This window comes from Perognathus longimembris, chromosome 6 (genome assembly GCF_023159225.1).
Source record: "Perognathus longimembris pacificus isolate PPM17 chromosome 6, ASM2315922v1, whole genome shotgun sequence".
NCBI lineage: Eukaryota > Metazoa > Chordata > Mammalia > Rodentia > Heteromyidae > Perognathus > Perognathus longimembris.
In genome coordinates, this window is record NC_063166.1 from 10161897 (window position 1) to 10179822 (window position 17926).

Genomic DNA, 17926 nt, shown 5'->3' on the forward strand with positions numbered 1-17926 from the left:
GGCTAAGGGTGTGGCTCAAGTAGTTCACAACCTGTCTAGCAATCCCAAGGCAGTGAGTTCAATCCTCAGTAGTGTTGACAAAAAAAAAATCTACAGAAGGACATCTGTTATTGGTCATTGGTCAACATTGTTTGGAAATGGGGGCTGGGGATATAGCCTAGTGGCAAGAGTGCCTGCCTCAGATACACGAGGCTCTAGGATCGATTCCCCAGCACCACATATACAGAAAACGGCCAGAAGCGGCGCTGTGGCTCAAGTGGCAGAGTGCTAGCCTTGAGCGGGAAGAAGCCAGGGACAGTGCTCAGGCCCTGAGTCCAAGGCCCAGGACTGGCCCAAAAAAAAAAAAAAAAAAAAAAAAAAACATTGTTTGGAAATGGAAGAATCTGAAAATGAGGCAAGAATAAATTGGAAAGTTTAAAAAGACCAAAGAAGGTATTTCAGCTAGTTTGTTGTTGGGTATTTTTTTTTTTGCCCTTTACAAATGTTGAATTCATCAGAGAAAGCTTAATATACTAAAATTTAGAGGATCAAATGGACAACTGTGACATGAAAACAGGCAACACAACCTGCCACATGAAAGCCTAATACATGTAAGAACACACCAGGCACAGGCTCTTATAGCTCCCTAAAATCCTGAAGCTCTACTTCCACTGCAAGGTTTTTGTTTTTAAATGAAAACATTCTTGTTCCTGAGACACTTCATATTTCTACAGAAAATAAAGTTTAAGTCCTGTAACTACTTTCCACTTGCTGAGTGTTTCTGGGTAAGGGATCTTCAATTAATTTCTTTAACAAAATTAATAGGAATAGTAAAACTGCCAGTAGGTCAGGGGGTTCATGGACCAATAGAAATCTTATAATGTACCATCACTTTCTCTTCCACCACTCTTTGTGCTCCCAAGAATCAAGACTCACTGTTACTTGTCCTTTGGCTGTGGCTATGTAGACAGTATTTAACAGCACTATTTAGTAACAATAAAGTATGCTTTAATAGGGGGAATAAAGCAAATTTTCAAGCAACTTTTCATTGGAAGTATAACAAAGACACATAAAATAAAATACAAGTTGAATATCCTTAATCCAAAATACGTATAATTAGCACTGTTTTAGATTTCTGAGAGATTTTTTCTGTGAAATATTTTCATGTACATAGTAAGTCCTAAGACTAAACAAAAAATTCATCTACATTTAACATACACCTTATACACAGAGCTTAAAGCTAATTTTATATAGTATTCTTAGTGTGCCTGTGTTTTGAATGTGACATCAATGACTATAGGTAGGGAATATTTCATTTGTGGCATCATAGTAGGGCTGAAATTTTAATTCTGGGTTAGAGGCTTGAATCAGGTGACAGAGCACTAGCCAATGAATGAAAGCAAGTGACAGCAAGTTTGAATCCTGGTCTTTGATCCTCCTCTTCCAATATATTTCTTTTCATTTTTAGATTTGGGATACTTAACCTCTACTAGGACACACTGCACAAATCTTAAATGCACATTCTTAGTGATTTTAGCACACACAAACACACACACACAGACCATCAGGTTAAAATATCACAACATTTTCTAGAAAGTTCTGAGATTATTTTTAAATATAAACTTCTAGGTCCTGAATCTGAATATTTTGATGCAACAGGTTAAGAAGGGCATGGAGAAAAAAAGTACTTTTTTCCTTTGGGGTGGGGAGGGAGCAGGGATGTGCCAAGCCTGAGGTATGAACTCGGGCCTAGGCGCTGTCCCTGAGCTTTTTTGCTCAAGGCTAGTTCTCTATCACCTGAGCCACAGTGCCACTTCCAGTTTTCTGTTTTTTGGGTTTTTTTGGGGCCAGTCCTGGGCCTTGGACTCAGGGCCTGAGCACTGTCCCTGGCTTCTTCCCGCTCCACTCAAGGTTAGCACTCTGCCACCTGAGCCACAGCGCCCCTTCTGGCCGTTTTCCATATATGTGGTGCTGGGGAATCGAATGGAGAGCTTCATGTGTAGGAGGCAAGCACTCTTGCCACTAGGCCATATTCCCAGCCCCGCCACTTCCAGTTTTCTGGTGATTAACTGGAGATAAGAGTCTCATGGGACTTTTCCTGCCCAGGCTGGCTTTGAACTGTGATCCTCAGATCTCAGCCTTCTGAGTGGCTAGTATTACAGGCATGAGCCACCATTGCTTGAGTTAATGTATATGTTTAAACAAGCTGAACACACTGTAATACTCAATTCAGCTCCAATATCAGATAATACTTTCTTACTTTTTAAAAAAGAGTTTCTTTTGATGGTACTGGGGCTTGAACTCAAGCCCTCATATTTACTTGGGTATCTTACTCATGGGTGCCACTCTATGTCGCCAGTTGAGCTTCTGCTGTTATTTTGAAGACAAGAGTCTGGTAGACTATTCTGCCTGAGTTAGCTTCGAAATACAACCCCCCAAGTCTTCGCCTCCTGTGAGTTGCTAGGATTCTTGATATGAGCTAATGACACCCAACTGATCGCTTTAAGCCCGAGCTGAGAATCTAGCCAGGATCACTAGGCTACCACAAACATAGTAAGCTACAGAGAGCACAAAAGTCAAAGAATGACAGCATGACTACCAGAATATTTCTTAAAAACATAAAAGAATTAATCTAGTTATTATGAGAAGGGAGGAAATCATCAAATCAAAGCCTCTAAAGAAATTTGGCTGGGACTTATGAATATTGTTTATAAATGTTCTAGGTAATTATCAAGTAAGAGACTGTTTAACTCATCTGAAGGTTGAGAGTTTATCCTCTGAAAATTCCTAATTGATGAATTTCTGTAGGTTTTAGCAAACACAAAATAACTTTATAGCTACCAAGCATATCTCAACATGCATCATCACGAAAGTGCCCTCCAGGGACCTTGTTAAACTAACAACCCCATCCAATGTATTCACCACATTAAAGTACAAACAGAACTTATAGTTGAGACCAGACAAATGGACAGCAACAGTCCCTGGCGGTGATAATATATACCATCTTTGATAATTGGGCAATATTATAAACAGAGAGCTTGGAATTAAGTTTGGCCTGGCAGACTCTAACCTATGAAACACTCAAATCTGCTGCAGCAGCATATGAGCACACACATATACACTACACTATCTGTGTTGCCACCCAAACCTCCATGCTCTAGAATAAAAGAATCACTGGAGATGACATCATCTAGCCTTACATAATTAATTCCAAATCAATTCTGTCAAAATGAATGCAGGAAATTATGGACAACTCAGGGGAAATTGTTTCAGGCTTCTACCAAAAGAAACTGGGACACAGGCCTGGGTAGTTATAGTAAACAAGGTAGTGTTTAGAGTGGATGGTAGAGGTCAAAGTGAGGGTATCTACTCCATTGAAAAATCAGACTTAGCTTTTCCTTTGGGGACTTTCTAAAGCAGTGAATTAGAAAGTCTCTGCAAACTCTTCTCCCATTTTTGACCAAGCAGCAGAGTGGAACAGAGCTAATAATAAAGAACAAAAAGTGAGATTCTGGGGCTGGGGATATGGCCTAGTGGCAAGAGTGCCTGCCTCGGATACACGAGGCCCTAGGTTCGATTCCCCAGCACCACATATACAGAAAAACGGCCAGAAGCGGCGCTGTGGCTCAAGTGGCAGAGTGCTAGCCTTGAGCGGGAAGAAGCCAGGGACAGTGCTCAGGCCCTGAGTCCAAGGCCCAGGACTGGCCAAAAAAAAAGTGAGATTCTTCAAGGTTTTAGGGTTTTAGGCTGGGAAGGAGGGATTAAAAAGAGAATGTGTTCAGTGGGACTGAAGTTGGAAAAATACATGTATTTTTAAGAACAATTTAAACTACATATCTTTGTCATACCAAGAGGCTGAATTTGTGATGTCAAAAGTCACAAAACCCAGATTCTAGGAGAGATGAGACTTGAGTCTCAATACAGAGTTTAGAGGATTCTGTTAAAAAATAAAGAGAAAGCTCAATGGTCAAGCACAGACTCTACCACTGCTCTAGGAAAGAGTTTCGCTTCTGCAATCCTCAGAATGCTCACTCTCCCCAAATAGCTTTTTTAGGCATTCAACAAGTTCATAGTAGTCACACCAAGGCATTAAATATAGTCCAGGTAGAGTCACCATAAAATAAAATCACTGTTACATCTTCCAGCCTCTACTAGTGGCAACTGAATTTTAAAATGTAAGTTTTTGACAGTACTGCCAAAACAGTACACAGGACCTCATACTTGCTAGGCACATGCTCTATCATCCAGTTAACCCCCCTTCATTGTGCTGGTTATTTTTGAGGTAAGAATTTTGCTTTCTGTGAGGTTAAGTGTCTGAGCCACAATCTGCCTATTTGGGCTACATGTCACAACAATGGCAAACTCGTGCCATTGTGTCTACCTTCTTACTGAGATGGAAGACTCAGCCCAGCCTGGTCTCCAACTGTAATCTCCATTTTAGTCTTTCTGTATTCAGATTATAGAAGTGAGCCATTAGGATCTGGCTTGTTTGGGGTTTCTAAATGTTAAAAATCATGAAGTTCGCTCAGGCCCTGAGTCCAAGGCCCAGGACTGGCCAAAAAAAGAAAAAAAAAATCATGAAGTTCTTTGCCTTGTAAGCTAGACTTTGTTGAAATTCTGAAATAGCTATCAAGATTACTAATCTAGGTCAGGCACCTGGGTATATGCCTATAATCCTAGCACTAGGGAAGCTGAGGTAGGAGGTTTTTTGAGTTTGAGGCCAGCCTGGGTACAAAATGAAACCCTGTCTGAGAAGAACAAACTGTACTTTTGGTCAATCATCATGCATTTTTTAAGTCTTATCACCTGAAGATATTTAATAATACACTAGCATTTGCATTTGATATTACATTCATAAGATTTTTTTTTTCTAAAATGATCAGTTTCAACAATTTAGTTTGGAATCTGCAAAGGAACAATGCCTGTGGGTAGCCTGAAGTTTGTGACCAGAGAGTCTGAGTATTCTATGTTTTCTTCTAAGGATGTTTCTATTATTGTATTAAAAGTGACATACATAAAGAAGCAATATATATCACATTTACAATTTTACATGACAATCATGAAATGTTATTCAAAGCTGAAGATATGGGTCAAATTGGCATATTCACTGTACCTACAATACAGGCCTATATGCCATTCTTTTAAAAAATATCATTACTTATTATTTCAAAGTGAAGTGGCAGAATTCTTAAAGTGCTCAGTCTCCTATAGTGTTACAGAGGATGTTCAAAACAAAACAACAACAAAGAAAAATGACTTCAAACATCTTGCAGCATTTGATGCCAAAGGCTCACCATCGGACTATGACTCAGAGTAATTAGAGAATACTTGTTTGGAGGATAGCTACACATAGGCGACCAATACTCAGGCTCTCAAAGTCAAAGGCTGAGTAAATACAGAAAAACTATGCTTCTCCTTTGCCTTGAGAATGAGATCAATAATCTACTCTGAAAGGTTTGTACTGAAACAGCTTTGATGATTGGTTATTTCTGGCTCCTGGTTCCACTATCCTTCATTGGCCATAGTTAAACCATGTGCTGAAACACATCAATTAGGAAAAATGGACTATCAAAGCCTCAGTCAGCTAAAAACTGACAGAAGCTCAATAATCAAATACTCTACCCTCAGCCCATTTGAAGTAACTGTGAGACATTAATACACAAAAATAGCCATTCCTTTAGCAGATTTATAACGCTTCCATTTTCTTGCTTAATTAACATGACATTTACATAACAGTGTCTAATTAATTTAGAAGGAAAAGCACTGTGGGCTAATTAAAAATGTATCATCCTTTTTAACCAGCTTCTTGATTTCACTCTATCCATAATCCATACACTGTTTACCTCTGTAGCATTTCACTTTTCCAGGTTCATGGTCCTAAAGGTGATTTCAGACAGATTCAAGAGTTGCAATTTTCTCCTCTACAGATTCAAAGTATCTGTTGACTAGGCTCTCAAAAAAGAAAAGGGAGTGGGTGGGAGGAGGGGGGCGGGGGGAAGAACCCTGCACAATAGATATAAACTCTATGGTCTCCTAAAGTGGCCAAGCTAAGAATATAAAATTATCATGTAAAAATATTCAAATAATCTGCATTTCTTCAGTAAAACCGCTCTTCTCTAAGTCTTAAACTTGAGTGGAAATTTAAAATAGCACAAAGTTGACAGAAATAAATAAATATGAGGAACAGATCAGACCGCACAAGAAACCATCTCTTCAGAAAAGAAACCCTAAGCCTTACCCCTAAACCTGCATCTCATGAATTGTTTTAATTAGAAAGGATAAACCTCATCGGTCTACATAATTGAGTTTGAAAAGCTCCATTGATTAAAAACAAGGCTACATAAAGATATGTGTGGGAAATCTAAGTTTATATGAAATCAGCACAGATAATAGCCCTCCCATTTCTCCAACTGCAGCTTGCAAATTAAACCATTTATAAGGCTTGTTACAGAACTTAAGTGTTCCATCTCCCAATTAGATGTTATAATCCTAACTTATTGCATGATCTCTCATACCATTTAGATCTAAATTAGGGGTTTATAAGGATGGGATTTTCAAAGTGGGTCAGAAGTTGCTATTGGTAGCCTATCTGTTTTGCTCCTAAAGAGCTTCTCAACAAAACCTCAGGCTGCCTATTAATTACAGTGCTGGGATCCCTTCAAATACTATGGAGTGTATGGGTGCATGTGTAACCACCAGCCTATCTGCTCAACACACATAAAAACTCTTCCATGCTACCTCCAAGTGAAACATTACTAAAAGCAAATCTAAGTCAGGAGGACTTCCCATATGCCCAGTACTCTGGATTCTTCAAAGGAGGAGACCTGAGTATCCCTCCTCAGACCAGAACAGGGGGAAGGAATGCTCTCTTTGCCCAACAACAGCATTAGTGGAAGAAACCTCAAGGGTGGTGGCAATTTTCCCTAGTCCATTAAGTGTTCAAAAAATATTTTTCACAATTGAATTTAAATGATCCAAGCCAAAAGTAAATACTGAGTATACCAAGTCTGTTCACAAGGGAAATGAAATTCATTTTTAAAAAGGTTATTTTCATATTTACATGTTGACCTGGCTAAGAAATTCTTTTTTTTTTTTTTGTCTTAGAATAATCACTATACAGTCTATGGCTATACCACACTGAACACACGCAATTCTGTATGATCTCAGAAGCCAAGCAGGGTCGGGCCTGGTTAATATTTGGATGGGAGACCGCCTGGGAATAATGGGTGCTATGGGCTTTAAAAAAAAAAAAAAAAAAAAGAACAATCTTTATACATTTAAAAATGACTGAGAACTGTAAAACACAACCACTTTCGTTTATGTTGGTTATATTCATTAGTATTTACCAGTCTGAAATTTAAAATGACAAAAACTGTACTGGCTTATATCAGTTAAAAATAGAAATAAGGGGCTGGGGATATAGCCTAGTGGCAAGAGTGCCTGCCTCGGATACACGAGGCCCTAGGTTCGATTCCCCAGCACCACATATACAGAAAAAACGGCCAGAAGCGGCGCTGTGGCTCAGGTGGCAGAATGCTAGCCTTGAGCGGGAAGAAGCCAGGGACAGTGCTCAGGCCCTGAGTCCAAGGCCCAGGACTGGCCAAAAAAAAAAAAAAAAAAAAAAAAAAATAGAAATAACATTTAAAAATCCTTTCACTTAAAATCCATAATTACATTTCAGCATAAAAATATAGTCTTTCATGAAACACATTTAAAAAGCTCAGACTGACCTGGCTTAAAGCTATTTGAATTTTGTGTCTGTATATGCAACCCATATGTGACAAGTGTTTCTATGAAGTATATTGAAGGAAATCCACTTTAGGCAGATTAATCACTGAAAGAGGAAAGGGTTCCATAGATCCCTGGCCGGGACCTCAAGGAACTGAAACCACACTGAGAACCACTGGCACAGAACCTAAAGGTTAATATTGTTCCAACTTCCCCATACCCTTACATACCAATTGGCTTATTCTAAACTTGCAGAAACAAATGCACTTACTGTGTAAACAACAGTAAAAGATTTTTCCCATTCTAAAGGTATTAATATTTAAGTATTGAAAGGCAGGTGGATAATACATTAGACTCCATAGTTGTATTTTTGAGCCAGGACATTCTACTTTTGATGATTATAGAGGGGGAAAATGTATGTTATAGAACTCTGGATTCTGAACAAGTCAAATTGTTTACCATTACTCTTTCAAGATGTGCTGAAGTGATAATGCCCGTCAACAATTAACAGTGAAATTTCACAATATCAACATCCTGGGATCAAACATAGAGCCCCTTTTTGAGGAGGTTAAAATGTCACCTGGCTAACAAAATCAGTTCTAATTTTAGACATTGTTTTGTTTTCCTTGTGACAAAACATGTTTAATATGGATATGAAATCAGGGGCTGTCACCTCTCTAATTTCAGCTTCAGTTTTGACTATTTACAGACTTAACCAAGGCTCAACTCAGATTTCTACATTTGCATTTTCCCATCAACACAAGTATGATTCTCATAACATTAATGAAGACACCACTCGGCATCTGCAAAGATTTTTTTTTTAAACATAGTTAAGGTAGCAAGAACATTCTCATAAATTCTGGTTTGCACTGGGAACTAAAAGAAAGATGCAACACCTTCCTCACAAAGGGAAGTGAGCATGAAAAAGCAAGAATACCTTATGTACATGTATGAAAATGGAACAATGAGACTAGTTTGGGCTGGGAGAAGAAGAATGATGAAGGGTGACTCCCACCAAAACCCTGTATGCATAAGTGGACATATTAAAATGAACCCCCTTGGTATAACTAAGTCACACTAATTTTTTAAAAAGCAAAGTGATCCATACATGTTCTTTCTTCTTCTTTAGGAAAAAAAACAACACACATTAATTCAGGCTATGGTACTCTCTGACAGACTTTTAAAGTAGCTCAGGACAAGGGCACCCTTCTCTGCTTCTCTGCTCAGCCACCCCCTTCCATCTGCAGCTGCGCCTCTTCTGGCAGTATGCTCAGTGACATTAAATGAAAGGTACCAAAGTCCAAGCTTTTTGTTTTGTAGACGGAAGTGAATACAGCCAGGTCTTACTAATTAATAAGATCACCCTTTGCAGCTAGTGGTTGAAAATGCCACACTTTGAATTATGTGATGAAGGGGTTATATTGGTATTTTAGAATTTTAAAAATGATTTACCAAAGTGACATCTCATTGATTTTAATAAATCTAAATATTTACAGATTAAAAAGTAAATGCATCTCTGTAAGTAACAGTAAATGAATATAAAATGTATAGTTACATTTTGGTACTGACACCTCTGACTTTTCATATATCTTCAAACCCAAAACTCATTCATGTAAGGATAAAATGACTACCACATTCAAATGGGTGCCTCTATTATATGATCCTTTCAAACACGGTGTCATAAATAGGCTTAGATTCAGCTTAAAACAAGTAGTGCCGTCCATTACACATCTTGTTCCTGTTCAAAATGAAAAGCAGTATGACAACTACAGAAGGCTAAAGCAGGGTTCAGTATGGTTGTTTTCCATGACCTTTACTTTCACAGAGAAGTACAGAGTAGTTAATTTAATAAGAACTTTTTACAATCTGTATTTGCAAAGAGAAGAGGCAGGATAATGTTGTTCAAAACCGAGCCTGAATATCAACAATTGTATATCTTACAGTTATCTGCGGAAATTTTTTATGAAAAATTAACCTTTCAAAATTTCAGACTAGGTGATCCTGAAAAATGAGTATTGTACGTTTGCTAGTCTTCTCACTTGCAAAGTGGGAAGACAGACAGACACTAACTCCCATTATTCCAAAAGTCTCAGACGAACTGTCACCACACAGTATACAAATTTCAACACACCCAGAGAATTGAAAGTAAATAACATACTAGAAAAAAATATATACTGGCACTGTATGTAATAGAGTTATAATCTAGAATATACAAGAATATTCCTGAAAATCAGTAAGGAAAAAAACAGTTAAACAAATACACATGTCACTTGAAGAATTATCTACTAACCACGAGCTTAATTTCACAATCAGAAGATCAGGAAAATGAGCTATTCTTGGCCCAAGCTGCAGGGTTGGGGAGGTAGGGAAAGACTACCTAATGTTGGTGATGATATAGCAAACATTCACTCTCATATACTTTATTTAGGAGTATTAAGTGGTGCAATCAATTTGGAGCACATATATTAAAATTTAAACACACACATTCCTCTTCCGTGTATTATGGGAAAAAAATGGCAATGAATCATTTCTTGCATTAGTTGTGTACAAAAAGTTTATGTGACAATAGTTTGCAATAGTAAAATTTCAAAAAAGGCTCCCAGAGGGAAAGGTGCAATATTATAGCAGTCATCTGATGCAGTAGCTTAAAAGGTCATTAGGCAGATCTCTATTACTACCTTGGAAAGCTTTCTAAAATGTAAGAAGAAGCAAGTTATAAAGCAATATGAGTAGTATATTCTCACTTATATAAGCAAAACCTTACATGTATGTATATATGTATGCATAATATATATACAAATATACAACTGTATAAAAAAGAAAATATAATCAAAACAAAGAAACATGGCTATCCCTGGGAAAGTGGGAATTTGGTGGCAGGAGAGGTGTTAGAAATGTTGAAAGAGGTGCTATATAAACTTATAACTCAAAAGATGAGGCTGGAATCATGCTTTACTTGCATACTTAAAGGTAGTATTAAAAGTTAAGAACAGGGGCTGGGGATATAGCCTAGTGGCAAGAGTGCCTGCCTCGGATACACGAGGCCCTAGGTTCGATTCCCCAGCACCACATATACAGAAAACGGCCAGAAGCGGCGCTGTGGCTCAAGTGGCAGAGTGCTAGCCTTGAGCGGGAAGAAGCCAGGGACAGTGCTCAAGCCCTGAGTCCAAGGCCCAGGACTGGCCAAAAAAAAAAAAAAAAAAAGTTAAGAACAAAGGGGAAATGCCAGCAAATGAGTAACTTACAGTTTTGCTTTATTTGGTTTTTACTTTGACCAGAAGTTTAAAAGTCTTCTGTGTCTGGACAATGTCCTACCCAGATATAACTTCTGTAAGAAAATATTGCCAAGTGTTTGGCAATATTGCCTCTGTATTTTGATAGGGATTAAATTAATGGTTCCATATACTGATTCCTGATAAACAACAGCCATTCAATTCGATGCAGAGCAGAACAATATATTACCAAACTGTACTACGAAGTATCAATCTTTTTAGAACAGGGCCCTAATAAAAGCCACATATGCTTTACAGAACCAGCTTCAGGATTAATAAATAAATGCACTAGGAAAAAAAACTTTAAATTAAAATCAAAGGAGACATTTAAAGTTTGAGTATTTTTCATTATGGGGAAGAATCTTCCACTTTGAGACTATTATATATCAGAAACGCTCCATCTGTTGTATAATTATCTCTGATAAATTGTCTGATGCTTTGAGCTTCATTAGAGAAAAGAGAGAGAAAGGCACACAGAAAGAACTGTAAATAAATCTCTCTTCCATATTTCACTTAAAACCAGCCCAGCAGGAAGTAATAAAATATTTTAATAGGTAATATTTTCCAAATGCTTTGCTAGAAGAAGCCAGATTGTTCTGCCCAATATCTGTCCTCCAGAAGTCTGGAAAAGGGAAAACTGGCTTTATTTAGAGATTATTATAAATTTAATTGGTAATAAACAAAGTAATACCAAATTGAGAGACAAAGGACAAAAAGACAAACCATTCCAAAAGCAATACTTACAAAACCATTTGGTGCAAATCAACTGTACAACTCTTGGGGGGAGAGAGGAAGGTGGGGGGGAGGGGGGAAATGAGGGAGGAGGTAACAAGTTGAACAAGAAATGTACTCACTGCCTTACATATGAATCTGTAACCCTTCTGTACCACACTTTGACAATAAAGAAAAAAAGATTTTTTTTTAAAAAAACATAATGTAGCCACTTGGTGGCAGTCATAGAGTTTTTCAGAGGTCAGATAAAGCCTTGCTAGATGCAGAGGCAGGCTACTAAGGGCATCTGTTTAAAAGGCACTATCAGTCAGGTATGGTTATGCATGCCTGTAATCCTAGTACTCGGAAAAATGAGGCACAAGGATCATTTACCTCCAGACCAGCCTGAGCTGAATAGTGAAATTAACTTTTCCTTCCTTCCTTCTTTCCTCTCTCCCCCCCTTCCTCCCTCCCTCAGGAACCAGTTTCAAAAAAAAAAAAAAAAACTATGAAAATCTATCCCACTAAATAAATTTAACTATGGTATTAAAAAAAAAAGTTCTCAAATTTCACTGTGGGAGAAAAATGAGTGTTGTATTTAAGAAACCTCTACATGGGCCTTGAAAATGAAGCCTGAATCTGCAAAAATCTCCCCTAACGTTCTCGTTAGTATCATTCTCCTTTTTTGTGTATGTTTTCTTTTGACTAAAAAGGAAATTATTTTCTGGATAGATACCATAGATAAGAGCTAGGAAAACACCATAAATACATTTATTCAAAGACCCAAATCTTAGTTGTGACTGTCCCTAACCCTGTTGAGTAACTCACAGTGGGTCAGCAACCTTTTTCTCCTATGTAGACAGGAAGGAAAATCTCTACCCTCTGTGCTGCATAACATCAGGATGAGCCCAGAAACACAGAAGACCCTGGCTCTCCATTGGAAGATTCCGCCCATGGTTACCTGGCCTTGTTCACAACGCAGAATGTCACAATGCTAGAAGCCCGTGCTGGAGAAGCTTCTCTGCTTCACCGTAGACAAGCAGACAAAAGGACACAAAGCAGTGCAATCCTGTTGTAAGCTGTAGTTTTACCTAAGTGCTAGTTGCTGTTTAATATTTTGGTTTTTTCTTTGTTTGTTTGTTTTGTCCCAGTCCTAGCTCGAACTCCAGAACGGGGCGCTGTCTCTGAGTTTTTTTATTCAAGCCACTTGACCCACACATCCACTTCTGGCTTTTCTTGGTGGCTAATTGGGGATAAGAGTCTCATGGACTTGCCTGCACAGGTTGGCTTCAAACTGCTATCCTCACCTCTCAGCCTCCTGAGTAGCTAGGATTACAGTTATGAGCCATCAGTGCATGGTCTGCCTAATGTACTTTTAAGACAACAGATTCAATCCCCAGCATCACAAAACAAAACATACAAAACAAGACAAAAACATTTACAGACGTTAATAGCAAGATGGATGATAGCTGTCTATTGCTCTTCCCCCCCCACATAAATTACCAACGACAATGCAGAGTGAATAAGGAAATATACTGGAGGTTAAAGCTCTAACAATTCTGATGAATGCAAAAACCCAAGACAGTACAACGGACATGTGAGCAAGGCAGCCTGCTTTTTCTATATGTCTCCCTCAAAGACAAACTTCTCACAAGAAAAAGAGAAGCTAGAGAATCCTGGTGATCCTCACTCTGCTGGTATCTGCAGATACAAAAGATACCCATAACCATTAAAGGCACTAGTATACTTTGTACACAGTTGAACTGTTCCAGAAGAAGACTCCACAGTATACATTCCCCATCCTTGTGACCCATGCTGCTGGCTCTGTTCCATCTTGAAATGGAACCCATTGCTACAGTGCATGCACCCTCCCCTGGGGGCTCACAGCCACCCGTACCTGCAGTTCTGAGATCTACTGTTACTACACCACCGTCACATGTCTCACTGCAGAATTTGAACACTAGCTACTCAGACCCTAAGCTCAGAAGAAAGGCCAAGACCTTGAGATTTCAGTCTATGATTTAGACGAAAGGTGGACTGCCCGCAGAAGGAACTAATATGCCGCTAGTGGACTGACAAGACCCGTGTATGGATGGCTCGCCTGATAACCAGCCAGGTGTAAAGTTCACAGTTTAGGAAGCAGTACTACCACACACCTAAGCCTGGCAGCAGTTCCACCCCATCAGAGAGCACACCACGCAACTAATCATTTCATAGCAGCTGAGAAGGGGAGAGTGGAAGAGAGGGAGATAAAGAGAGAAGGTGACTGCTGTACTAGATTTAGAGATTAATGTAGGGCACTAACAAATATGACAAACAAGAAAGCATGACACCCCTCGGGGAATACAATAATCCTCCAGTACAAACACCAAGGGAAACAAAATATACCAAATGTCATGAACAGAAATATATACAATTACCCTAATTAAAAGACAGAGACTAGGTGACCATTAAAAAAAAAAAAAGATTCGGCTTATGCTACCTACAAGAAACTCATTTAACAGTTAAGATAAATATAAACTATCTAATTTCTAGTGTAGGGCACAAATAAATGTGACAAACAAGAAAGCATACCTATCCATCCCTGGATAAATAAAATGTGGTATGAGTACACAATGAGATATCATTTAGCCATATAAAGAATGAAGTCCTGTCACTTGCAGCAGTATGAATGTAAATGGACAACATTATATCAAGTGAACTGTCAAGCACAGAAAGACAATACCACGTGTTCGACTTAAGTGTTTGTAAAAGCTTAAAAAAAAAAATGTTGATTTCTTACAAGAGTATAGTGTGATTACCAAAGACTAAGATATGAGAATGAGAAGAGGATATGTAATAGGTATACAGAGATACAGTTGACAGGAGAAATAAATTCTTTTTTCTATTGCACGGTAGGATACCCCTTATTGACAACATTTATTTCAAAACAACTGGGACCTTCCATCTATCTTCACTATCATTTCCTTAAGTAAGCCAATGCCCTTCTTCTAAAATAGGATGCACATAACTATGGGACATACAATAATGTATCAGGGCTTTAAAACATCAGCATTATTGGCATGTCAAACTGGGCTATTCAATGCAATATAAGGTGTTTACCAGTATCCTTGGCCTCTAGACATTTGCCAAATACTGGGGGGGGGGGGCGGGGGGAGTCTATTCCTGTTTGACAACCTCTGACATAATGTTGCAAATTTTATTTCCTTTGCTAATAGTAGTAAATTCCTTGAAAGACTATGAGCATCTTTATTTTAGATTTTCATTGTAATTGAATATAATAGTGTATGAAAATTTTAGTAACTATTTTGTTCTTTGCTATCCTTTCCAAAATTAGTAGATAAAATATCTTAGGATATCATATTTCTAGGTATTCATTAAACTTGAAACCCTAAATTCCAACCTTACTCAGTAAAGCTGTTTTTTTGTTTGTTTGTTTGTTTTGGGTCAGTCATGGGGCTTGAACTCTCCAGGCCAGGGCACTGTTCCGGAGCTCTTTTGCTAAAGGATAGCACACTCTACCACTTTCAGCCACAGTGTCACTTCTGATTTTCTGGTGGTTAACTGGAGGTAAGCGTCTGACTGACTTTCCTGACCAGGATGACTCTGAACTGTGATCCTCAGATCTCAGCCTCCTAGCTAGGATTATAGGGGCAAGCCACCAGCACCCAGTTTAAGTAAAGCTTTTAAGTGGCAAAAATGACTATCATAATATCACCTATAGTTTTCAACAAATCCTGTGTGTTATAGCCGTATCCCAGAAGAGAGTTCTAGCTTTAGAATGGTTAAGTCAAAATGAACTTACACATCACATCACATACATTATCACTAAAGACTTACAAAAGAGCAACAGAAACAATTTTCTAGTCTCTATAAATAGTCTATGTCCAGTGAAATACAAACTTTCTAAATTGAGTCATGTCAAGACCCAATAAGGGCAATGAATCGAAGGCTCCTAAATCAGGATAAAGTTTCCTGGACCTGGGTTCCTAGCCCTTATTGCAGAATTAAAAAGAACAGTCTCAAGGTTTCCCCTGAGACCAACTAAATTAGAATCCAGAAATGGTCTAGAGATTAAAATTCTTAATTAAAAAAAATCCCCAATGGATTCTAATGTACAGCCAGAGCAGAGAGTCACTGTATTCTACACTGATTAATAACCTTGTATGCTTTGATGGTTAATATAACAAGCTATCTCCTAAGAAGACCTTACATTCAGTGGAATGTCTGAAACTTATTCTCTAACTAACTGAGCTTGGGTCCTGTATGATGGACACTTACCGTGGGGGAAAAAAAAAATGAACCTCCATGTTCAATCTGCTACTAGGCATTACCAAGAAGCTCATGACAAGGTTCCAGGGCCATTCTACCCACTACTACCTTTCATGATCTGGGCACTTACAGACATCCTTATTTATTTATTTTACTTGCTCAGTGATGGATCAACCACAGGGCTATACACACTTACATTCCTCTTTACTGGGTGAAGTTACATTCAGTTCTGTCGAAAGCGGCTGCTGGCTGGGACTAAGAGTTGGCGTGGCTATCGAGGTATTGTTGTTGTCACTGGTGGTCTCTTCAGAAAACAAATCTGATTGACTGTTACTTGTACTTGGAGTGGAATCATCATCTGGTTGTTTCTTTTGAAAATCTGAACAGAAAGAATGAGAAAAGTAGTTTAATTAGTGAGTTTACAATCAGTATTAGAAAATTAAATACCATAACAACAATAAATCTATAATTTGGGTGATTAAAAACATGGGAGTAAATCCTGGCCAAAAACATGAGATTGGTAAAGAGTGATAAGAATTAGTTTCCCAATGCCTTTTTATTGTTGAGAAGAATGATACATATACTGAATTCAAGGTTAAGACTTTAAGAAGCTAAAGATGTATGTTAAATTTTCAATCAATAGAAGAAAAAAGAAGAAATTATTTTTATACCAGTAGAGGACAGGGCAGAAGGAAATTAGCATCACAGAAAACAGCAAGGCAAATCGAAAATACATAAAAGATGGAAGAAGTGTTTATCAATAATAACAATAAAGAGAATAAGCACCAACAAAGACAAAAATTCAGATAAAATAAAATCCAGTTGTATTTAGTTCAAAGTAGGCATATAAAACACAGAGAGTGATCAATTCTGTAAATTTTTATTTACAACTAGAGATGCCTTTAAAGACTCAGCTCAATCCTCTCATCTTACAGATAAAAGTTAATGCAATTCAGCAGAAATTCAGAATTTGTCCTCAAGAATTTTCTGTCTCCCATGAGAAAATTAGCACTCTAAGTAGTACCGAGAACATTAGCTTTAGACAGACCTAATCCTAGCCTAACTTTGCTACTTACTTACTGGGCAGTTACCTGGGTAGTTAAAAGTATATTGCTTAATCTTTCAGTGTCTTGTTTATGAAGCAAAAGGAGGATGTTATTCAAACCTCTCAAGATAGGGTGCACAAAGAATTTGCCACGTGAGTATCCAACAAACGACAACACTTAAAAGTGGAAGGTATTTTCCCAGGTCAAAAAAATAACCATTTCATAAGAGTTATCTCCTCTTTGGGGCCCTGATATTTGTGTCACAGCCATATTCCCTTGCACCTTATTTTCATGCAGCATCCACTTTCTTACTATTGCCAAAAAGAAGAGAGTGGTACAATGATGAAGGAAAAAACCGAGTATATCTATTTCAAAGACGGAAGGAGTCAGATTTAAGCTACCTGAAAAAAGTAAACAACAAAACATGAGGCAGAGTGTCTCGCATGACTCTACACTGAAGGTACTGCAGACGCAAGGGCCACAGCTATTTCATCTGATCCAGACTCAGTAAAGGCCCATTCATTTGTTACTGTACAAACAAGAAATCTCCAAAGCTAATCTACTTCTAGAACTGAGAAAATAATTAGGAGTAACTATCCATTTTTATAAATTGGTGTTGTTCATGGTACACCCAAAGGTTCAAACTCATCCTCCAACAAAGCCATGAGTGTGAGAGGGGCACTTTTCCAAAACAAACTGTTATTTATAAAATCTAAGCAAAAGCCTTTGCACTCAATAGGATTACTGTTCAAAAATGAACAGCTGCCACAATGTTGTTAGCTTACCTTATTATAAACTAAGGAAGAAAATAATTTTTTAACAAAGGTACTCCCTATAATCTCATAATTCAGAAATGGGAGGTTTCTAAAGCTACAGAAAGCTAAGAAAAAATGGTTACTCTCCATGTTCTTGCTAATA

The 17926-nt window shown here is 38.0% G+C and overlaps 1 protein-coding gene and 1 long non-coding RNA gene across 3 annotated transcripts in view; both read right to left on the reverse strand.

Annotated features, from left to right (window-relative positions):
* Zfand3 (zinc finger AN1-type containing 3) overlaps nucleotides 1-17926 on the reverse strand; it is a 191300-nt gene that overhangs the window by 56045 nt on the left and 117329 nt on the right. For both annotated transcript variants that reach the window (XM_048347835.1, XM_048347834.1), the window contains exon 3: nucleotides 16159-16341. In XM_048347835.1, coding sequence (XP_048203792.1) covers nucleotides 16159-16341 — 183 coding nt within the window. The remainder of the gene's footprint in view (nucleotides 1-16158; nucleotides 16342-17926) is intronic.
* Nucleotides 5125-6978, reverse strand: LOC125352630. Its single transcript, XR_007211197.1, has 2 exons — nucleotides 5308-6978; nucleotides 5125-5166 (listed from the first exon to the last, which is right to left on the reverse strand). It is a non-coding gene; the product is annotated as an uncharacterized LOC125352630 (long non-coding RNA).